The sequence below is a fragment of the Henckelia pumila genome, chromosome 4, assembly GCF_033568475.1.
Source record: "Henckelia pumila isolate YLH828 chromosome 4, ASM3356847v2, whole genome shotgun sequence".
Taxonomy (NCBI): Eukaryota; Viridiplantae; Streptophyta; class Magnoliopsida; order Lamiales; family Gesneriaceae; genus Henckelia; species Henckelia pumila.
In genome coordinates, this window is record NC_133123.1 from 159,142,550 (window position 1) to 159,167,538 (window position 24,989).

At 39.9% G+C, this 24,989-nt stretch overlaps 1 protein-coding gene across 7 annotated transcripts; it reads right to left on the reverse strand.

The window, feature by feature from the left end:
• Positions 1–15,814: 15,814 nt before the first annotated feature.
• LOC140865705 (uncharacterized) lies at positions 15,815–24,743 on the reverse strand. 7 transcript variants are annotated; one of them, XR_012144701.1, is made up of 5 exons: positions 24,501–24,743; positions 23,562–23,611; positions 17,967–18,382; positions 16,956–17,146; positions 16,102–16,240 (listed from the first exon to the last, which is right to left on the reverse strand). XR_012144701.1 is itself a non-coding variant. In XM_073270423.1 (4 exons), the coding sequence occupies exons 1-3, from the start codon at positions 24,360–24,362 to the stop codon at positions 17,072–17,074; spliced, it is 366 nt and encodes a 121-aa protein (XP_073126524.1). In that variant the 5' UTR covers positions 24,363–24,493; the 3' UTR covers positions 16,105–16,240; positions 17,057–17,071. The 7 variants fall into 7 exon arrangements, 1 of the variants encoding a protein (XP_073126524.1); XR_012144702.1 differs by lacking the exon at positions 17,967–18,382 and having other exon boundaries at positions 15,815–16,240; XR_012144699.1 differs by lacking the exons at positions 17,967–18,382; positions 24,501–24,743 and adding an exon at positions 24,122–24,493.
• Positions 24,744–24,989: the final 246 nt, after the last annotated feature.

Consider the following 24,989-nt stretch of genomic DNA (forward strand, 5'->3'; position numbering starts at 1 on the left):
TATTACGTCAGCCATGATGTCACCTTGCTAACGTAAGCGATGACGTGTGCCATGGTCCAGATCGGAGCTTCCGATCTCGCCGACGGAGCGTCCGATCTCGATCGGAGCCTCCGATCCTGGCACGGAGCTTCCGATCCACTTCGCATCGTCCAAACTCCTCTTCGGATCGTCCGATCCTGCTGAACCAATTCAACTAATTCGAGTGCTCTGAATTCATTTCTGAAGTCCGTAATCCGAACAGGAACTTACTTAATCATGTTTTACTTAATCTAAACATGATCACATGATTAATTACTTATTAATCACTAATTAGAAATGCGGGTTACTACATTCTCCCCCACTTAAAAAATTTCGTCCTCGAAATTAAAGTTTTAGAGGAAAACATAAATAGCCAACCAAATGTTCTTTATTACAACTGAACAAGTACAAACTCGATACTAAGAAGTACAAAAATCTCAAAATAACTTGGGGTGCTCGGCTAACATCCGACTCTCCAACTCCCAAGTAGCTTCCTCTGTACCTCTGCGCTGCCACTGTACCATCACCAATGGTATACGCTTGTTACGAAGTACCTTGTCCTTCCTGTCAAGAATCCGCAGGGGTTTCTCCACATACGATAGATCTCGATCTACCTTTACCTCGGTTGGATGCAAAATATGCGACTCGTCCGCCACATACTGCCTCAACAAGGACACGTGGAACATATCGTGGATCTCTGAAAGATCGGGTGGCAAGGCCAGACGATAAGCAACATCCCCAACCTTCTCGAGAATCTCGAAAGGACCAATAAATCTAGGTGTTAGCTTACCCTTGCGACCAAACCTCATCACCTTCCGAAAAGGTGACACACGCAAGAAAACGTATTCCCCTACCTCAAAATGAAGTGGCCTGTGGTGAATGTTCGCGTAGATAGCCTGTCGATCCTGGGCTGCCTTAACCTTGCGTCGGATCAACTCTACTGCATCAATCATCTGCTGAATCATCTGAGGACCCTTAACCTGATGCTCGCCAACCTCGTTCCAAAACAAAGGTGTACGACAACGGCGTCCATAAAGAGCCTCAAATGGTGTCATGCCAATGCTGCGATGGTAACTATTGTTGTAGGCGAACTCCACCAAGGGTAAATGATCATGCCACGCTGGACCGAAATCCATCATCGCCGCGCGAATCATATCCTCTAAAGTGCGAATAGTACGCTCCGACTGTCCGTCCGTCTCTGGGTGATAAGTCGTACTCAAGCTCAAAGTAGTACCAAGGGCTCGCTGGAAACTACCCCAAAATCTCGAAGTGAATCTCGGATCTCTATCGCTGACAATGCTCAACGGAATCCCATGCAATCGAACAATCTCCCGCACATACAATTGCGCCATCCTATCAAAGGTGTAATCGCGGTTATAGGGAAGAAAATGCGCTGATTTCTACAACCGATCCACGACAACCCAAATAGCATCATAATTCCTGGAAGACATAGGCAAGTGGGTGACAAAGTCCATCGTCACATGCTCCCACTTCCATTCAGGAATCTCTAAGCTGTGAAGTAACCCTCCGGATCGTCTAAACTCTGCCTTGACCTGCTGACACACAAGGCATCGGGATACGAACTGATAAACACTGCGCTTCATCCCTTTCCACCAAAATCGAGTGCGAAGATCTTTATACATCTTCATGCTGCCTGGATGTACAGAGAATCAACTACGATGAGCTTGTGATAAGATCTCATCCCTCAAAGTAGAATCCTCGGGTACCACAACTCGACCAGAAAGACACAACAGACCGTCTCCTTGCAAATGGAAACCAGAAGTATTACTACCCTCAGCCAAACGGACCAACTTCTGAGTCTTTAGATCAAAATTTTGAGTTTCACGGATTCGTCGATACAACGCTGGCTCTGCAAGCACAGAAGAAACACGAATCCCTTGTTGTTCTTTATTATGACGGAACGTGAATCCCAAAGAGCAACACTCCTCCACTGCCTTCGAAACCGAACTGGTACGAAGGGAACTCACATAAACCTTGCGACTAAGCGCATCAGCAACGGGATTTAAAAAACCTGGATGGTACTTGATCTCACAATCGTAATCCTTCAACAGATCCATCCAACGATGCTGCCGCATGTTCAACTCAGCCTGAGTGAACAGATACTTCAAACTCTTATGATCGGTGAAGATCTCAAATCGTTCTCCGTACAAATATTGACGCCATATCTTAAGAGCAAAGACAATGGCTGCAAGCTCTAAATCATGTATGGGATAGTTCTCCTCGTGAGTCTTCAACTGTCTGGAAGCATAAGCAATCACGTGGCCATTCTGAGTCAACACACACCCCAAACCCTAGAGAGAAGCATCGAGAGAGAAGACCACCAGGTTGGCTTTCAGATTATGTCACTGAAAGCAACATTGCATATTGTCTATTAACAGAGGATGGTGAGCCATCGAGTTTCCATGAGGCTACTCAAAGCTCGGATGTATCCCTGTGGATGACAGCGATGCAGGAAGAATTGGAAGCATTGGACAGGAACAAAACTTGGGATCTTATTACACTACCACGAGGAAGGAAAGCTATCGGTAACAGATGAGTCTATAAGATCAAACGTGATGAAAATAACCAAGTGGAGCGGTATCGTGCAAGACTGGTTATCAAAGGGTACGCTCAGAAAGAAGGTTGACTTCAATGAGATATTTTATCATGTGGTTTGACTTTCAACAGTTAGAGTAGTATTGGCATTGTGTGTGGTGTTTGACCTACATCTAGAATATCTAGATGTGAAAACGACATTTCTTCATGGCGATCTTGAAGAAGAAATTTATATGCTCCAGCCAGAAGGTTTTGCAGAAAAGGGCAAAGAGAACTTGGTTTGCAGGTTGAACAAATCTCTGTACGGTCTCAAACAGGCGCCGAGGTGTTGGTACAAGAGATTTGATTCCTATATCATGAGTGTTGGGTACAACAGACTCAGTGCAGACCCTTGTGCGTATTTCAAGAGGTCTGGTGATGATGATTATATCATTTTGCTGTTGTACGTGGACGACATGTTGGTAGCAGGCCCCAAAAAAGATCGGGTCCAAGAATTGAAGGCACAGTTGGCTAGGGAATTTGATATGAAGGACTTGGGACCAGCAAACAAGATTCTAGGGATACAATTTCATCGAGACATAAGTAATAGGAATATTTGGCTTTCCCAGAAAAATTATTTGAAGCAAGTCTTGCAGCGCTTCAACATGCAAGATAGTAAGCCAATATCTACCCCTCTTCCAATTAACTTCAAGTTATCTTCTACGATGTGTCCTAGTAGTGAAGCAGAGAAGATGGAGATGTTTCGAGTACCGTATGCATCAGCAGTGGGGAGTTTAATGTTCGTTATGATTTGTACAAGACCAGACATTGCACAAGCAGTGGGAGCAGTCAGTTGATATATGGCGAATCCTGGACAAGAGCATTGGAGCACGGTTAAGAGGATCCTTAGATACATTAAGGGTACCTCGGATGCTGCATTATGTTTTGGAGGATCAGATTTTACACTCAGGGGCTATGTGGATTCAGACTATGCGGGTGATCCAGATAAGAGAAAATTTACTACTGGTTATGTGTTTACAGTTGCAGGAGGTGCAGTCAGCTGGGTTTCAAAACTGCAAATAGTTGTGGCATTATCTACAACGGAGGCAGAATACATGGTAGCTACTCAAGCTTGCAAGGAAGCAATATGGATTAAAAGGCTATTAGAGGAGCTTGGACACAAACAAGAGAAAATTCCTCTATTTTGTGAGAGTCAGAGTGCCTTGAACATTGCAAGGAATCCATTCTTTCATTCCAGGACTAAACACATTGGAGTTCAATCATTTTGTACGTGAAGTAGTAGAGGAAGGAAGTGTGGACATGCTGAAGATCCATACTGTAGTAACCCGCATTTCTAATTAGTGATTAATGAGTAATTAATCACGTGATCATGTTTAGATTAAGTAAAACATGATTAAGTAAGTTTCTGCTGGGATAACAGACTTCAGAAATGGATTCAGAGAGCTCGAATTAGTTGAATTGGTTCAGCAGGATCAGACGATCCGAAGAGGAGTTCGGACGATCCGAAGTGGATCGGAAGCTCCGTGCCAAGATCGGAGGCTCCGATCAAGATCGAACGCTCCGTCGAAAAGATCGGAAGCTCCGATCTGAACCAGGGCACATGTCATTGCTTACGTCAGCAAGGTGACGTCATGGCTGTCATAATATTGAGCGATCGGAAGCTCCGAAGGTGCGATCGGAGGTTCCGATCGAGTTCGGACGTTCCGAACCAGGTTCGGAGGCTCCGAACGTTGTCTATAAATAGAGGGTCCGAGAATTCATTTTCTCGCACCAATTCCCTCTCTTCTCTCTCGATTCCTAAGCCTTCTAACTCAGATCTAGGGAGATCTAGGCATCCTACGGGGAATCCGGAAGTGGCTTAGTGATCTATACGTCGTCGCGGAGCTACGGTCTAGTTTTGAGGCTATCGACAGCAAAGGGCTAACGACGGACGCAGATATAGCTTTGGCATCCTAAAAATATTTAGGAGTATGAAATAGCTTAGTTAAGGCTTTTAGATCTTGATTGTTGATGCATGGATATTTGCATTGTAGTAGCAGTAGACTGGACTAGTAGGCTTGGAGTATAGGCCAGTGGAGCTAGGTTGTCCAGCAGTGTTAGAGGTACGTAAGTACTGACCGAGATAGCCGGCATAATATATTTGCTTATATGTTGCATGAGTATGTGCTATATGTTTTATCATGTTTTAGCATGTTTTACCGTCTTAGCACATACATGATTTTACATGTGACTGCATCCGGAGAGATGTGAGTCATTGACAGTCTCCATAGGGAACAATGATCTCATTTTGGACTCGAGTCAGGAATGATAGTTTCCATATGGGGCTTGTATCCTGTTTTGGATTCGGGTCAGGATGGGGTTGGCTCAGCCCTAATATTGAATATACGAGTACCCCGCGGAGTAGCTCTCTAGCCGGTACTGTATATTCTCGGCGCCATGAGCAAGTGTTTTCACTTGAGTTTTAAATCATTTGTGTGCGCATATTTGTATTTATATCATTGCTTCGTATTGAGCGTTCTAGCTCACGCCCCTGTGTTTGGGTATTGTGTACCTTGTGGTGGGACAGGTTTGAGGCTGGATGGTCCAGGCGGCTCTCAGCAGAATTGAGCTTTGGGGAGTGCGAGGTTGTAGAGGGTAGGGATTTATTTAACCTGAACCTTCGATTTGGTTGTATAACAGTACTTATATACTTGTTATAGCGTCGGTTGTATTCTGCCGATTGGATTTGTTGTATTTTAATTATCCGCTCTTTACGCTTTAAGCTTTTATTGCGTGCGCTTTTACTATAACTCTGATTAGGTAGTGGATCCGAGTTGGGTCACTATATTTTTGGTATCAGAGCGATGCATTGCACTAGAAATATCGTAAAGCGGATTAAGTAATTATCTGTTCTTATGTAACAGATGGCAGATTACGACGAGAGCCACGGTAGCGTAGACGGCGGTCGTTGGGGCGATCCGGATGATCATAGACGTCGGGGACAGCCCGAGGAGCGCAGGCGAGTGAGCATGCATAGATTCAAGGAGGTTAGCCCGAAGCCTCTAACGGGTGGTGAGTCAGCTGAAGAGGCGGAGGATTGGATGGAGAGGATGGAGCAGTGCTTCCAGGAGTTCCGTTGCACGGCTGAGGATAGGATGGAGATTCTTACCTTTATGCTTGAGGGCAGAGCAAGGAAGTGGTGGAGGTCTACTTCCGCACCATTCGTAGCAGCTAGAGGTGCAGCTACTTGGGTTGAGTTCCATACTACTTATCAGAGATTTTATTTTCCTCCAGCTCTTCGCCAGGCGAAAGCCAGTGAGTTGTTGAGTTTGCGACAGGGGACGATGACGATCGAGGAGTACCAGCAGAAGTTCTTTGATCTGCTACCCTTTTGTCCTCATATTGCTGATAGTTCTATGGCGAAGTTTGATCATTTTCTTCAGGGGTTGAACCCTGACATTCATCGTATGTTTGCTGTGGGTGGCGATGGGACTTACGAGGATTTGGTGGACCGTTGTCGCCAGGCCGAGGACAGTATTCGGAGGAACAGGAGACTTTACTCTTCTTCTTCCAGGCCAGCGAGCTCTAGTCCTTTGGGTCCGAGATGACAGTCTTTCAAGAATCCAGGAGGTACTTCTTCTTCTTCCTTTGGATCTGGTGGAGTGCATAACTTTGATGGCCAAAGGCCGAACCGTTGTCGTCAGTGCCGACGCAGACATCCGCCAGGACAGTGTGGTCGATCGACCACTGCATGTTTCCAGTGTGGCCAGGAGGGTCACATGAAGAGAGATTGTCCTATGCTGATTGGGGCAGCAAGTGGTTCCGGAGATTCTCAGACATCTGTTCAGCCACCTCAGTACCAGCAGCCACCTTTCCAGCAGCAGTATTCGCAGCAGCGCCAGCAGCCGCAGCAGTCTCAGAGACATCCTACTCAGACTCCTTCTCGAGGTCATTCTTCTTTGAGGCCACGTACCCAGGGTCAGGTCTTTGCGCTTAACCAGGAGCAGGCAGAGGCTGACATCGATCAGATGATTGCAGGTATCTGTAGTTTATGTGGTTTTCCTGCATATGTTTTAATTGATACCGGTGCATCGCATTCTTTTGTCTCAGCACGTTTTGCTAAGAAGTATAGATTGCCATTTATTCCTTTAGACGTGTTGCTAGTGGTTTCTACTCCTATGGGAAGCGAGGTTTTAGCCAAACGTCTAGTTGTGGGTTGTGTTTTGGATTTTGAGGGACATCAGCTTAGTGTTAACCTAATGATTCTAGCAATGGAGGATTTCGATTGCATCATTGGGATAGATCTATTGACTACCTACCGAGCGATAGTGGATTGCTATCAGAGGTTTGTTCAGTTTCGTCCAGAGGATGACGAGTCATGGTATTTCTATGGTGAGGGAGCGCGACCCCCGATGCCAGTGGTTTCAGCTCTGAAGGCCCGACGTACTTTAGAGTCTAGCGGGGAAGGCTACCTTATCTACGCCATTGACGCATCCTTAGGAGATCCAGATATCCGAGAGATACCAGTGGTTCGTGACTTTCCAGATGTGTTTCCGAAGGAGATTCCAGGTTTGCCACCAGTAAGGGAGATTGAGTTTGGAATTGAGTTAGTGCCAGGGACTGCACCGATTTCCAAAACTCCTTACCGATTAGCACCGTTAGAAATGAAAGAGCTGCAGAAGCAATTGCAAGATCTTCTTGATAAGGGTTATATTTGACCTAGTGTTTCGCCATGGGGAGCCCCAGTACTGTTTGTTAAGAAGAAGGATGGGTCGATGCGGTTGTGTATTGACTACCGTCAGTTGAATCAGGTGACAGTGAAGAATAAGTATCCTCTTTCGCAGATAGATGATCTCTTTGATCAGTTGCAGGGTACTTCTGTCTATTCGAAGATTGATCTTCGGTCTGGGTATCATCAGTTGCGAGTTCGACAAGAGGATGTTCCTAAGACAGTATTTCGTATGCTGTATGGACACTATGAGTTTCTAGTGATGCCATTTGGTTTGACGAATGCTCCAGCTGTTTTATGGATCTGATGAACAGAGTTTTCCGCGAATTTCTAGATAAGTTTGTGGTGGTGTTCATCGATTGCATTTTGGTGTATTCTCGCAGCATGGATGAGCATGCCTACCATCTCTATACTGTACTACAGGTCTTGAGAGAAAGATAGATGTACGCGAAGCTGAGTAAGTGTGACTTCTGGATTGACCGAGTTGTGTTCCTTGGTCATGTCATTTCTCAGGAGGGCGTATCTGTTGATCCTAGCAAGACAGAAGCTATTTTGAATTGGTCACGTCCGACTACAGCTTCTGAGATTCGTAGTTTCCTTGGTTTAGCAGGATACTATCGTCGTTTTGTGGAGAATTTCTCTCAGATAGCTAAGCCGTTGACTCAGTTGACGAAGAAAGACGTTTCTTTCGTTTGGTCTGATGCTTGCGAGGACAGTTTTTGTGAGTTGAGACGTCGTCTGACGACAGCTCCAGTTCTTGCTTTACCGTCTGGATCAGGTGGTTTTGTGATGCTTCTCTTCAGGGTTTGGGGTGTGTATTGACTCAGAATGGCCACGTGATCGCTTATGCCTCCAGACAGCTGAAGACTCACGAGGAGAACTATCCCGTACATGATTTAGAGCTTGCAGCCATTGTCTTTGCTCTTAAGATATGGCATCACTATTTGTACGGAGAACGATTTGAGATCTTCACCGATCATAAGAGTTTGAAGTATATGTTCACTCAGGCTGAGTTGAACATGCGACAGCGTCGTTGGATGGATCTGTTGAAGGATTACGATTGTGAGATCAAGTACCATCTAGGTTCTTCAAATCCCGTTGCTGATGCGCTTAGTCGCAAGGTTTATGTGAGTTCCCTTCGTACCAGTTCGGTTTCGAAGGCAGTGGAGAAGTGTTGTTCTTTGGGATTCACGTTTCGTCATAAGAAAGAACAACAAGGGATTCGTGTCTCTTCTGTGCTTGCAGAGCCAGCGCTATACAGACGAATCCGTGAAACTCAGAATTCTGATCTAAAGACTCAGAAGTTGGCCCGTTTGGCTGAGGGTAGTAATACTTATGGTTTCCATTTGCAAGGAGACGGTCTGTTGTGTCTTTTTGATCGAGTTGTGGTACCCGAGGATTCTAATTTGAGGGATGAAATCTTATTGCAAGCTCACCGCAGTCGATTCTCTGTACATCCAGGCAGCATGAAGATGTATAAGGATCTTCGCACTAGATTTTGGTGGAAAGGGATGAAGCGCAGCATTTATCAGTTTGTATCCCGATGTCTTGTATGTCAACAAGTCAAGGCAGAGTTTAGACGACCCGGAGGGTTACTTCACAGCTTAGAGATTCCTGAATGAAAGTGGGAGCATGTGACGATGGACTTTGTCTCCCACTTGCCTATGTCTTCCAGGAATTGTGATGCTATTTGGGTTGTCGTGGATCGGTTGTCGAAGTCAACGCATTTTCTTCCCTATAACCGCGATTACACCTTTGATAGAATAGCACAATTGTATGTGCGGGAGATTGTTCGATTGCATGGGATTCCATTGAGCATTGTCAGCGATAGAGATCCGAGATTCACCTCGAGATTTTGGGGTAGTTTCCAGCGAGCCCTTGGTACTACTTTGAGCTTGAGTACGGCTTATCACTCAGAGACGGACGGACAGTCGGAGCGTACTATTCGCACTTTAGAGGATATGCTTCGCGCGGCGGTGATGGATTTGGGTCCAGCGTGGCATGATCATTTACCCTTGGTGGAGTTCGCCTACAACAATAGTTACCATCACAGCATTGGCATGACACCATTTGAGGCTCTTTATGGACGCCGTTGTCGTACACCTTTGTTTTGGGATGAGGTTGGCGAGCGTCAGGTTGAGGGTCCTCAGATGATTCAGCAGATGATTGATGCAGTAGAGTTGATCCAACGCAGGGTTAAGGCAGCCCAGGATCGACAGGATAGCTACGCGAACACTCACCGCAGGCCACTTCATTTTGAGGTAGGGGAATACGTTTTCTTGCATGTGTCACCTTTTCGGAAGGTGATGAGGTTTGGTCACAAGGGTAAGCTAACACCTAGATTTATTGGTCCTTTTGAGATTCTCGAAAAGGTTGGGGATGTTGCTTATTGTCTGGCCTTGCCACCCGATCTTTCGGAGATCCACGATGTGTTCCACGTGTCCTTGTTGAGGCAGTATGTGATGGACGAGTCACATATTTTGCATCCGACCGAGGTAAAGGTAGATCGAGATCTATCGTATGTGGAGAAACCCCTGCGGATTCTTGACAGGAAGGACATGGTACTTCGTAACAAGCGTATACCGTTGGTGATGGTACAATGGCAGCGCAGAGGTACAGAGGAAGCTACTTGGGAGTTGGAGAGTCGGATGTTAGCCGAGCACCCCGAGTTATTTTGAGATTTTTGTACTTCTTAGTATCGAGTTTGTACTTGTTCAGTTGTAATAAAGAACATTTGGTTGGCTATTTATGTTTTCCTCTAAGACTTAAATTTCGAGGACGAAATTTCTTAAGTGGGAAAGAATGTAGTAACCCGCATTTCTAATTAGTGATTAATGAGTAATTAATCACGTGATCATGTTTAGATTAAGTAAAACATGATTAAGTAAGTTCCTATTGGGATAACGGACTTTAGAAATGGATTCAGAGCGCTCGAATTAGTTGAATTGGTTCAGCAGGATCGGACGATCCGAAGATGAGTTCGGACGATCCGAAGTGGATCGGAAGCTCCGTGCCAAGATCGGAGGCTCCGATCTAGATCGGACGCTCCGTCGGAAAGATCGGAAGCTCCGATCTGAACCAGGGCACACGTCATTGCTTACATCAGCAAGGTGACGTCATGGCTGACGTAATATTGAGCGATCGAAAGCTCCGAAGGTGCGATCGGAGGTTCCGATCGAGTTCGGACGTTTCGAACCAGGTTTGAAGGCTCCGAACATCGTCTATAAATAGAGGGTCCGAGAATTCATTTTCTCGCACCAATTTCCTCTCTTCTCTCTCGATTCCTAAGCCTTCTAACTAAGATCTAGGGAGATCTAGGCATACTACGGGGAATCCGAAAGTGGATTAGTGATCTAGACGTCGTCACGGAGCTACGACCTAGTTTTGAGGCTATCGACAGCAAAGGGCTAACGACGGACGCAGGTATAGCTTTGGCATCCTAAAAATATTTAGGAGTATGCAATAGCTTAGTTAAGGCTTTTAGAGCTTGATTGTTGATGCATGGATATTTGCATTGTAGTAGCAGTAGACTGAACTAGTAGGCTTGGAGTATAGGCCAGTGGAGCTAGGTTGTCCAGCAGTGTTAGAGGTACATAAGTACTGACCGAGATAGCCGACATGATATATTTGCTTATATGTTGCATGAGTATGTGCTATATGTTTTATCATGTTTTAGCATGTTTTACCGTCTTATCACATACATGATTTTACGTGTGACTGCATTCGGAAAGATGTGAGTCATTGACAGTTTTCATAGGGAACAATGATCTCATTTTGGACTCGAGTCAGATATGACAGTTTCCATATGGGGCTTGTATCCTATTTTGGATTCGGGTCAGGATAGGGTTGGCTCAACCCTGATATGGAATATACGAGTACCCCGCGGAGTAGCTCTCTAGCCGGTACTGTATATTCTCGGCGCCATGAGCAAGTGTTTCCACTTGAGTTTTAAATCATTTGTGTGCGCATATTTGTATTTATATCATTGCTTCGTATTGAGCGTTCTAGCTCGCGCCCCTGTGTTTGGGTATTGTGTACTTTGTGGCGGGGCAGGTTTGAGGCTGGACGGTCCATGCGGCTCTCAGCAGGATTGAGCTTTGGGGAGTGCGAGGTTGTAGAGGGTAGGGATTTATTTACCCTGAACCTTCGATTTGGTTGTATAACAGTACTTATACACTTGTGATAGCGTCGGTTGTATTCTGCCGATTGGATTTGTTGTATTTTAATTATCCGCTCTTTATGCTTTAAGCTTTTATTGCGTGCGCTTTACTATAACTCTGATTAGGTAGTGGATCCGGGTTGGGTCACTACACATACAAAGGATAACATAGCTGATTTTCTGACCAAGCCAGTGAATAATGATAAGTTCGAACGGTGTAGATCCTCAAGTGGCCTCGCAGGAACGTAAGCAGCGGGAATGACAAGATTGAAAGGATGTGTGGAGATATGTTTGATTCTCAATCAAATCTCCAAGTGGGAGAAATTTCGGCAAATGTGCACATGTGTCAGACAAATGGTTGAAAGTCAATAATGGCACAATTGCAATTTGAAATGGAAACCACATGCAGCGAAGCAAATCCAAACTTGAATTTGCTATGTGGGTTCACACGGAGGAAATTTTCCTATAAATACGTGCCTCCGATTATCATTTCAGAGCATCCCATTCACAAGCATTTCATCTGAGTCTTGAGTTTCTCCTTTCTCCTTAATTATTTTTATATATATTTGTGAGATAGGTTTTCTCCTGTATTAAGAGAGTGAGTGTCTCTTTGAAAACACAGAGAGAGGTTGTAATTCTCCAAATATTATAGTGGAATTTTTTGGTCTTGCCCGTGGCTTTTACCCTAATAGTTTTTGGGGGTTTTTCATGTAAATATTGGTGTCTATTTTATTCTTCAATTTTCATAGTTTCTATCTCGTGATGCCGCACCTGGGACCAATAGATTCGAGTTAAGGAACTATACTGAACCATTCCCTGCGTTTTAGCTCGTTTCAGCTGCGTTTTGAGCTTCTCCGTCGTGCTGCCGTCGTGCCACCGCCGCGATATAGTTGTTGTTTGGTTCCAGATCATCTTAGCTGAGTACTGAATCTTTTAAACTCGTTTTTTGGCCACGCTCTTTGTACCCCAAACCTCAGCCCTCTCTTCTATCCCCTGCAAACAGGCCGGACATCAGCATCACACTTGTTTTACTTTCACCCAATTCACCACAGAACTGCAAAACTCATACCTTATCATATACCTCTAGACAATCCCAAAATCTTGAGCTCTTGCAATGGCCTGCTGCTGCTGCAATGTGATGATTTTCCCCAAAAGGGTTACTATGTTTACAATCCCACCACCAGGGAATAGAGAAAGATAGTACTTCTTATAGTTAACGACGGTTTTTGAATCGTTTTGGGGATTAACCTTGCCTTTGATCCTTTAAAATCACCTCATTACAAGGTTGTTTGCATTCGGGCTGTTAAAAAATCATCTTCCTCAGACTTGTCAGATTGAGGTATATGACTAAGAGACGCGTACTTGGAAATTTTGCATCGAGTCATTCACAGCTTATATACAAGTGAACTTCTCTCACGGAGTTCACTGGAACAATGTGATTCATTGGGAGAAGTTTCCACGTAGTCATTTTTATCCTATAACTTCTAGTTTCTACAAAACATGGTTGAAACCGGTGTTTGAGAATAAAGTTTCGATTACACGCATTCAAATTCATCTAGGTAAAAAGAAATGAGAAAAATAAAGCAAAATGACCCTTAAAACATCAAAACAGGAGGGGGAAAATGGCATTTTTGATCTTTTTAAGTTTGTCAATTTGTGATTTCGGTCTTTTTATATGGTAAATTTTCAGTTGTAGTCCACCATCTTTTTTTTTTTGTTTTTTTTTATAATTTTAGTCATTTTTTCGAATGTAGCGCTGATGTAGAGCTGACGTTACAGTGTCACATCAACATTTTCAACGAAAAGAGATTACAATAGCCAAAATTGAAACATGCAGACTAAAACTGAAATGTGAAAACATGGAGGACCAAAATCACAAAGTAACAAAATTAACGGACTCAGATTGCAAATTTCCTTTTTCGTTTAGGTAAGTTTTTTAATGTGTGATATAAGCTTTATTTTTATCACATTAGCCACGTAAAAGAGCATCGGTATCAAATAAGCAATCTTTAGCATATTTAGTGGTTTCGGATAACAAAAAAGCAAAATAAATAAATAAAATCAACTTATAGGATAGAATCCAAAATTTAACAAGTTATACGTAAAAATCAAAGCAACCCAACTTACAGAAAAATTACACTTTTCCCGAAAAAGATTAGGCTTATATAAGAAATATGTAGGATAAGCATTTTTGTTTTTAAATGTATCCCTTCAGTCTAAAGCTCTTGATTTATTTTAATTATATAACATAGATAATGTTTGAATTCTTTATTTAAATGAAAAAACACTCGAAAAAATTAAGTAATTAAATAAATGTACATAATAATTTCAAAATTATTTGTAAGTACTTGATAAAAAAATTAGATAAATCGAAATGACAATTCAAGAACGGTTAATTATTAGATTAAAAAACCTATTGTGATAAAAAGAAGTAGATAGACATTATTTGAGAGGAGACAAAAAAATATATTCAAAGTAACTTATAATTGAGAAACTTCAATAAAATAAGTGTATTTCTTCTTGTAACAAAAATAACTATGACACATCATAATCATTAGATGCACATATTAATATTTCTAAAGTTAGTAAAAAGTTACCATTTAGATTTACGATATAAAATAGTAAATAAAAGACAAAAGATGCATAAATTTATATAATTCAACAACTAATTAAGAATATATATACACACAAAATACATGTATTATGTATAGTTTTGAAAAAAAACATATATATTATAACAATACATGTATAGTTTAAAAATTAAAAAATACATTTTTCCTTATATAAGTACTTGATAAAAAAATTTACCTAAATCCAAATGACAATTCAAGAGCGTTTAATTAATAGCTTAAAAAAAACTATTGTGATAAAAAGAAGTAGATAGACATTATTTGAGAGGAGGCAAAAAATATATTCAAAGTAATTTATAATTGGAAAACTTCAATAAAATAAGTGTATTTCTTCTTGTAAAAAAATTGTTGTGGCGCATCATAATGATAATTAGATGCACATATTAATATTTCTAAAGTTAGTACAAAGTTATCGTTTAGATTTAAATTGTAAAATAGTAAATAAAAGACAAAAGATGCATATAGATTTACATAATTTAATAACTAATTAAGAATATATATACACGCAAAATAAATGTATACTTTTGAAAAAAAACATATATATTATAACAATACATGTATAGTTTAAAAATCAAAAAATACATTTTTCTATCTAGGGGAAAACAATAAAAGAAATTAACATAAAAATAAAAAATTTGACCAATACCCAAACCACGACAATACATTCAAATAAAACACAGATAATGACAAATTTTAAACAATATTAGTGGTTATTATTAATCAATCTAATTTGATAACAATGGTTTAAACATGTTTAATTTTTTTTAGAAATAATAGTAATAATAAGACTATAGTTAATGCAACAATGAAAAATTAAATTAGCTTTATTAAATTTTGTGGAAATAACTTAATACTCCCTTGACTTTTCACCATTCAAATTAAATAACAACTAAGACAAAGACAATTAAGACTATTCATAAAACAATCTCACATATTTATAGATAATAATAATAATAACTACAGAATATAGATATAGATATAGATAGATTATAATTTGATTATTAGATATATATATAATAGAAAAATTAAATCAAATAAGAAAAATAGCAAATAATAAATAGTAGATACACAAAATTTTAGTTTTTTATTTGAAAGAGTGCATGATATACTTTTTAAAATAAATTAGTTAATTGAAATAGTCACATAAATAAATAATTAAAAAATACATTAATTATGTAGTAATTGAGGGTAGACATGTAAATTAGTTAATTGGATAGTTACATAAATAATAATAAATAATTAAAAAAACCACACTAATAATGTAGTAATGGATGGTAGTCGTGTAAATTCACAAATAAACTCACACACACACATATATATATATATATAATATAATATAATATATATAATATAATAGATAGATTATTAATATATAGATAAGAGATAATAGATAATAGATATGCATATTTAGCTCTCTTATAAAAATAAACTTGGATAGTTGGATGGATCGAACTGCTCACGAGTCACGGGGAACCAGGCCCAAGCGTCCTCCATCACAAGTCACAACCTACTTTTGGACCTATTTCAAGTTGAGGATTGATTTTATGACATGTTTTTTTTAAAAAAAAATAATGCAACCTTAATCGTGGAGTTTTGAGTAGACTTTTTTTAAATTTTTTTTGAATATTTACGGTTTCACCATGAAAAAAAATTCAATACATAATATTTTTCCTCTTGTTTGAGATAAGAACACACACACACACACACACATATATATAATAATTATAATATCACATTAACAACAAATACAATGTAATATATCGGGTGACATGTTTATGAAAAGATTGATGGAGAATTGACGGTAGAAAAAATGAGAAATCTCGCAGCAAATACTTGAGCAAATTAAGAGTTCAGCAAACAGATTAACATCACAAGTGCAACAGTGCTGGTCCAGTTTAAAATGATAACAAGTATCTGATGATCCAAATCAAAATCTAGCTCGATGATCTCGCTGAACAATCGTTAAGGAAGAACCGCGATCTACAACACACCTCTGGATTAACTTCAACTATTGGAAGAGCACGAGTCACTTTTTCCAATCATAAGCCGCTATATTTTGTGGTTCACATTCAGGACTAAATAGTCGAACCAGTAAAGTTGTAGTTGTGCTCGTAGAGACAGCCCCACAAGCAGCCCATCTGAGGCTTCGAGGAACAGTTATTCTAGGACCTGAGTATGTGTCAAAACAGATGCATCCATTTTAACTTAAAGCGAGTATAACACAGAATGAAATTGTGTGTTAAATGATGAAACATTTCACATGCAAAACAACACATGGGCTTTAGCCAAATGAACAAATAAACAATATTTGACAGTTCAATCTCAAAGCATTAGACTCTTAGGAATGTGTTTTGGAAAGTTCAATTCGCTCAAACGTGCATGCACAAGATTGATTCACCAACTTGGAAACTTACTCTTTACTTGATATATTTTCACATATAATTTATACAAACTATCCACTTCTATTCTCAAACCCAAAACTTTAATTAGTCTCTGGACCGCCATTGTTACAAGAAACTTCTACTGAATTAAGTACTCTTATTCATTTCTTAATTGCCTGACAAAAAAGTTAATAACATTGGTCTCAATCCGTGTCCAGGCCTGATATCCTCTGATTAGTTCTCTAGGAAGTCAAATTGAGTTGTGCAAAATATCTCATGAGATACTAATATTCAGTTCTTCCAAATGTGTCCCGGCTTCTAACATCGTCAAAATAGCACGAATACTAAATGGATGAAACCGATCCAGATCAAAACAACAGAACTGGCAAAAAAATTTTCCCAAAGTTGATCATTAAGTTCAAGAAAGAAATATGTACATGCTTGAAGATCACATCAAAGAGAATAAACATAAGAGACAGAAGAAATTGCAAAAGGAAACACACCATAATGCAAGCGACACAGCACCCAAAAGCCTAAACCTCCTCCAACAGTAAATATTCCAGCAGTTTGTCTCATCAATCGACTACACGGTTTTGAATCTGACCTCATCAAGTCGCCATCAGAGAATCCAAGCATACGCCTTAACGCCATCGGCAACTTGCCTTTCAGAAACTTCCCTTATGGTTTTGGAAAACTACATCCGACAAAGAATGCATTTTTCAAATCGTTTCCAGGATAATAGCAAACAATGATTTTATCCCATTATTCAATTAACTGAAAAACAGACAAATTATTTATTTCAAATATCACCACGAAACATTTCTCCATCCCAAAGAACTTCTTATTCATTTTCACCATGCATAGGGATCATGGCAATAGAAACATATATCACCATTCAAAAAATGAATTATGAGGATCCAATATGCAGTAACAGCTGAGCTAAACAACAAAGTTTGCAACATTATAACAGTTACAGGACCCTAGCAAAACTCTTATTTAATGAACTAGAAACTATGTGTCAGATTAACTACATATATAAAAAGGGGGAACCCAACAACAGATTCGGTGAGACATTCTGTCAAACATTTTGTGAGCATTCAACCCGACGCCAAGTTCAGCTCTATTACATCCGTAAGCGCATCAGTTATCCCTTTTTGGGTTTCTTTTCTTCCTTGTGAAGACTTCTATTATTGATTGTTTCATGTGTCTATCTAGGGAGTATGTCTATCTATGCATACAGAAACATGGCATTGAGTTGTTTCACAGAGTAAACTTCAAATTGACTGTCTCTAAAAGACTAGAGTACAATTGTTACAAGAGATGTCTTAAACAGAATTTATGTCAATGGAACCACTTAAACACATTAGAAGAACAAGTTCAATAAAAAGAGACATTATTATCTCACCGGTTACAATTTTCTACAATAAAGGTCCAACGAAAGGACCATATGAAGAAATTAGAAGAATGCTGCATAAAAGTTTCGCCACCCAAAATACATTAACCAAAACACTCACATTGCCAAAATAGATAATACTGAATAAGAATATCAAGAAAAAGAGGATGCCACCAAATTATTTGCTGACTTGCTGGGAGGATGCATATTCGTTCTATAACCAATATGGACGAGAATCCGGATTCAGCGCGAGAATGAGCAACAACAAGAGAAGTAAGCAGACGAGTGAAGTTATTTGAAAAAATATTGTATGCTTTAAACAAGGGCAGACAATTGAAATCCGATGAATTAAAGAAGCAAGAAGTGATCAACCAAGAAAGAAAAGAACTCGTCGACACTTTAGATCTGGATGTAAGTCAGGGATTTCAGTTGTGAAGGAACAAACTGGTACGGGATGGTTGTCAATATTTTCGTTCCATAACCATCCACTTGTTACTCCTTCAAAGGTGCATTTGTTACGTTCACATCGCAGTGTTTCTGCATCAAAGAAAGCACCGAGTCATCAGATTGCAGAAGCTAATGTTCCAACTTGCCAACAAATGCGATTAGTTGAGATAGAATATGGAGGGCCTTAGAACGAAGGTTGTACAGAAAAAAATTTGAGAAACCATCAGAGAAGTCTAAAGGAGGAGTAATGGGTATCGATGCTGAAACATTCATTGATTTCTTGCAATCTGAGAAAGACAAGTGTTCGACTTTTTTTTATTATGACACTGACTCGAACAACAAATTTAGTAGGTGTCTTTGGGCAGATTTTGTGTCAAGGTGGGCAAAAATTGTCTTCGGTGATGTAGTGGTGTGATACAACATATAACACCAACAAATATGAGCTGATTTTCGCACCTTTTGTAGGAGTTAATCATCACAGTAAGACCATTCTATTAGGTTGTGGATTTCTGAGTGACGAAAAAACAAATATTTTGTTTGGTAGCTAAATAAGGTACTAGAAACAATGGTTAATGGTGCACCAAAATTGATCATTACTGATCAGGATCCTGCCATGACCAAAGTCATAGCATAAGTTTTCCCCCAAACAATGCATCGATATTGTCTCTGGCACATTTTAAACAAATTTCCATTACCAAAGCATAAGGAGTGTCATCGTACATTCAAATAAATTTGAGGAGTCATGGAAAGGGCTATGGAGTCTGCTACTTGGTCCAAAATGATTGGCTGAATTTGACGTATGAGTTGCGACATAGGTGTGTGCCAGCTTATTTTCTACATGTATTTTATGCAGAGATGTCTAGTAGTCAAAGATCAGAAAGTTAACATGTTTTTTTCAAGAGGTGCATCTCTAACAAGAATGCATTGATGGATTTTATTATCCGTTTCAATAAGGCACTTCGGAACCAAAGACACAATGAGTTAGTTGCAGATCATATTCATATAAATGAGCATCCCAAGATAATGTCAAATTGGTCAATGTAATCTCAAATGATGAAAGGTTACACAAAAACTAAATGGTTGGAGTTTCAAAAGAAAGTCGGTGGGAGTCATCGTTATTATGTGGAACAAGTATCTGGTGGAATCGAGTTTGGGGTTTACAATGTAATGAATTTTCAAGGTTCTTCTTCGTTGAAACCAAGGGTGCTTACCCATGACGTACAGAGAAATGATATATATTGTAATTGTATGAAATTTCAGTTTGATGGTATTCCGTGCAGTCATATGTTAGCATTTTTCCGTGTCAACCAAGTGTTCCACTTGCTTGATAAATATATTCTCAAATGTTGGACACATGGTACAAAAGTTGGAGAATTATTTTCTGTGTCTGAGCAAAATGTGATAGACGATCCGAAGGTGTTTGATGTCAAGACATTGAAATTTATCTTTTAAATCTTCCGCTTTAGTAGATGTTGCATCTTTGACTGAAGAGTGGACAAAATTCTTGAATGAAGAATTTGATCATATTGACTCCAAAATGAAGGAGATGAATATTAGCATACCATCAAACAATGCAAGTGAAAGTAGCAGAACCATGGATGGTGTTACGGCCCAAATATGCAAGAGGTTCTAAGATACTGGGCCTAACCAAATCAAGCCCATTAAGAGAAACGTTTATTCTAGAAACAAATAACTTGAGGAATGGGAAACAATATTATAAAGGGAAGGAATACATTGAGGGAAAGCATTCTGTTAATTGGTTTCGAAGGTTAATACTAGCGTTTGCTAGGGACTAGCGTGAGCTAGGGTTGTACAGAGATCATCTCTGGGTTTTTCTTTACTATAATTCTCTTCTATTATATATATAAATTGTGGTTCCTAACAATTGCTTCGACCTGCCGGATCTTAGTCGGAAAGGTAACGGCAACCATAATTTGAGTAGAGTGTCAAAGATGAAACTGCCAATTTCAGACGTGGAGCTGGAAAAACAACTCACAAAAGCTGGGAAAGCTCTTCATCGACCTCCTTCATCATCGGACAAACTCCTCCGTCTCCTTGATCGAGCTGAGAAGCTTCTATCGAAAGTCAAGCAGTCACCGTGTAAATCTATGCTATCGGCTCTTTCACCACTGATGGATGTATTGGGGACGACAGAATTCCTCAAGCATTCTGATGTTGATGTAAAGGTAGGAGCAGCTTCTTGCATTAGTGAGATTATTAGAATTACGGCACCAGAGGCTCCTTACGATGATTACAAAATGAAAGAGGTTTTCTATTTGATAGTATCGGCTTTTGAGGATTTCACGGACATTGCTAGCAGATCTAATTTCAAAAGGGTAACCATTCTCGAAACCATGGCTAAGGTAAGGTACTGTCTGATCATGTTGGATTTAGAAATGGCTGAGACGATTATTGAGATGCTTCAATACTTCCTTAGATTTATAAATGTTCATCATTCAGAAAATATTTTTAAGGCAATGGAGACAGTGATGACTCTTGTTTTTGAAGAAAGTGAGGATATGGATATAACGTTGATTTTACCCACAATTATGGCTGCCATGAAAAAGGAGTAATGAAGGGATACTGTCAAATGCAAGAAAATTGGTGGCGCAGGTTGTCCAGAACTGTGCAGAGAAACTTAAAACTTATTTACCCCAAGCACTGAAAACGATAGAGCAAGAGGGAGTTGAGGAGGTAGAAGAGTTTTCAGATTGTCTTGGGGATCTGAAACTTTCTGGAGAAGGGAATCCATTGGAGTACGAAGAGCAAGATCAGATGGGATGGATGCTAAAGATCGAACGTTACCCAAAAGCCATGGAGTTAATCGGACGGTACGATGGGCGAAAAGCGGTGGAATCATACGAGTATTGTGCGTTGTGGCTGCAGAGATGGAGACTAGAAGACGTCCGCACCGTCTGGTTCGAAGTTTTGTGGCACCAATTGGATTGGACTGGGCAACACGCAGAAAATAATGAATTTCAGGCCTTTGGGAAGGAAGTTTGGGTTGATCAGGAGTGAGCTAGGGTTAAAGAAGGTTATTTGGGCTTTATCATCCATTGGGCCCAAATAAATGTCGCAGGCTGCCCAAATCAATCCGCCACGATTCACAAATCACGGGAAAGAAAAACTTGCTGGAAGCCATGGCGATGAGATCCATCAGAGAGGGATGGCCGGATGGTCGCTAGTGGCCGGTCGTGGTGTTGGCGACATGAGTGGTTGTGGAGATTCCTCTCAAAGAGGGAGAAAAGCGATTGAAGGAGTGGTTGAAAAACATCCCATAAATACCACATCTGAAGAAGTAAGGCTTAAAAGAACATGGAGGTTCGAATTCAACCTCTTAGAGCTTGCGATGCACAATGTGGAGAGGCTGACAAGTGCGAGAGTGATGATACAGGCAGAGGGTGCTATAAGGTTACTGGAGATTACATCTGCTAGACTGCAGTTTGCATGCGTGGCTGGAGATCTACTAAATTCAGAGATTCAAGATGCGGCTAAAGATATATGCTGCAAATATTCTGGACAATTGTACAACATTAAAGCTACTTCAAGGAACACAGGACTTCAAAACGAGAGGTATGTCTTTCGGGGGATATTGATGGATGGGGACAAGGAATGGGCACCATTGGAGAAAACACTATACTACTCAACATCATCGTTTGTTGCTGCTGTTTCTTGCTTTCATGGAATTGTGGCTTCTCTTCAGTCCTCCAATATTATGAAACTATTGGATAAGTTTGTTGGAGCCCTTGTATTGGTGTTGGGCCTCAGCGTTCACAACCATGATTATTTTCCTAAACTGGTTTTGACGAAAAGAGGGTGGTTAGGTATGGATGGAAGAATCGTAGTTGAAGTATGGGATGTTAATGGGTATCAAGTTATGATGGGTGAGAAAGGTCATGGTTCAGAGATAGGAGTATTATCGTGGGTGAACATCGTAGCCAGTTGCGTGTGTGGGATAAAAGGGGTGGCTCTTGTGCTGGTAGTTGCTTGCAGCCATGAGGTGATGGCAGATTGGGTATACTTAGAGAATGACTTGACGAGTGAATATCGACTTGAACAAAAATCGGATCGAATGATCAAGCAACAATCGATAATGGTGGAAGAGATTGGCATTTATTTGATGAAGCCGCTGAAGCTATGCGATTTATCTGGTAGTGTTATTTTCATGGAAACACTATTGGAAAAGAACTTGGCTCTCAATTCTCATTTGAAACTGCAGAAATTTAACAAGGCAGTAAACTTTTCTGCTATAATTAATGCTTGGACTGAAGATTGTCCTCTTGATTTTGAGATCATTGTCTTCGATGTTGGCTGGATCCTGGGGAAAGCTCAAGACTCAGCCTTGAGGACAAGGCTGATTTGAAGAGGGCGGTATTGTTACGGCCCAAATATGCAAGAGGTTCTAAGATACTGGGCCTAACCAAATCAAGCCCATTAAGAGAAACGTTTATTCTAGAAACAAATAACTTGAGGAAGGGGAAACAATATTATAAAGGGAAGGAATACATTGAGGGAAAGCATTTTGTTAATTGGTTTCGAAGGTTAATACTAGCGTTTGCTAGGGACTAGCGTGAGCTAGGGTTGTACAGAGATCATCTCTGGGTTTTTCTTTACTATAATTCTCTTCTATTATATATATAAATTGTGGTTCCTAACAGATGGGGACATTGGTATCATTGATCCTTGTGAAAGAAGAACAAAGGGTGTGGGAAGAGATTGAAATTATCGAAGGAGAAGTCAGTCTCGAAGACCTAAAAGATAAATTCCAATGCCTTCGTCTATCACATTTTGCCTGACACAGAGGAAAAATTCTCCAAATTTTGCAACTTGTGTCCAGTGTTTGAGAATATATTTATGATGCAACTGGAACACTTGGTTGGTACAGAAAAATGCTAACATATGTCTGCACGGAATATCATCAAACTGAAATTTCATACAACTACAATATATATAATTTCTCTGTACATAATGGGTAAGCACCCTTGGTTTCGACTAAGAAAAACCTTGAAAATTCATTACGTTGTAAACTCCAAACTCGATTCCACGTTCCATATAATAACGATGACTCTCACCTACTTCCTTTTGAAACTCCAACCATTTAGTTTTTGTGTAAACTTTCACCATTTGAAATTACATTGCCCAATTTGACATTATTTTGGGACGCTCATTCATATCAATATGATATGTGACTAACTCATTGTGTCTTTGGTTCCGGAGTGCCATATTGAAACGGATAATAAAATCCATCAATGCATTCTTGTCGACGTACCTCTTGAAAAAAAACATGTGAACTTTCTGATCTTTGACTACTTGACATCCCTGCAAAAAATAAATGTAGGAAATAAGCTGGAACCCTGGAACCCACCTATGTCGCAACTAATACATCAAATTCAGCCAATCATTTTAGATCAAGTTAACATTTCCATGACTCCTCAAATTCATCAGTTGTTGTTGAACGTACAATGACACTCCTTATGCTTTGGTAATGGTTACGAAAAATCACAGGACTCAATTTATTTGGAAATTTGTTTAAAATATGCACAGACAATATCGATGCACTGTTTGGGAAAAACTTGTGCTATGACTTTGGTTATGGCAAGATCTTGATCAGCAATGATCAATTTTTTGGTGCATCATTAGGTATTGTTTCTAGGAACTTATTTAGCAACCAAACAAAAGATTCTGTTTTTTCGTCACTCAGAAATCCACAACCAAAGAGAATGGTCTTACTGTGATGATTAACTCCTACAAAAGGTGTGAAAATCAGCCAATATTTGTTGGTGTTATATGTTGTATCACACCACATCGCCGAAGACAATGTTTGCCCACCTTGACACAGAATTTGCTCAAAAACACCTACAAAATCTATTGTCTGAGTCAGTGTCATAATCAAAGAAAAAGTCGAACGCTTGTCTTTCTTGCAATCAATGAATGTTTCAGCATCGATACCCATATGCTCGTCCTTTAGACTTCTCTGATGGTTTCTCAAATCTCTTTCTGTACAACCTTCGTTCTCAGGCCCTCCATATTCTATCTCAAATAAATCGCATTTGTTGGCAAGTTGGGACATTAGCTTCTGCAAACTGTTGACTTATTGCTTTCTTTGATGCAGAAAGCACAGCTATGTGAACGTAATAAATGCACATTTGAAGGAGTAGCAAGTTGATGGTTATGGTTTTCTACGAAAGTACTGACAACACATCCGTACCAGTTTGTTCTTTCACAACTAAAATCCCCGACTTACATCCAGATCTAACGTCCCGACGAGTTCTTTCCTTTCTTGGTTGATCACTCCTTGCTTCTTTACTCCATCGGATTTCATCTGTCTGGCATTGTTTAAAGGGTACAATTTTTTTCCAAATAACTTCACTCGTCTTCTACTTGCTATTGCTCATTCTCACGCTGAATCTGGATTCTCGTGCATATTGGTTATAGAACAAATATGCATCTCCAATTATTCGAATCTCATTTCAATTTTTGGCTTTCGATCGTCTCCAACTTGAGAGATGTATGACTAATCATCACCGCTACTTTCTTCCATCTATGTAAAATATGATGATCATATATATTAATATAATAATTTTTAATGAAATACACAAAACAAAAAATTAACCAATAATAATAATTGATAGATATCTGACATCATTCAATGCAAGTTACTACAATTCCTGGAATGCAAACGACCCGCTGCTTTTAA

What these genes read in the sequence shown, in the direction of transcription:
- LOC140865705 (XM_073270423.1), bottom strand. Translation starts at nt 24,362, where the DNA reads ATGTCCCAACTTGCCAACAAATGCGATTTATTTGAGATAGAATATGGA. An exon ending in TGAGCAAATTCTGTGTCAAG is followed by an intron (nt 23,612 to 24,121) that starts GTGGGCAAACAT and finishes TATTTTTTGCAG; the next exon opens with GGATGTCAAGTAGTCAAAGA. An exon ending in CACATGTTTTTTTTCAAGAG is followed by an intron (nt 17,147 to 23,561) that starts GTACGTCGACAA and finishes TGTCGGATGTAG; the next exon opens with TTTTCCAAAACCATAAGGGA.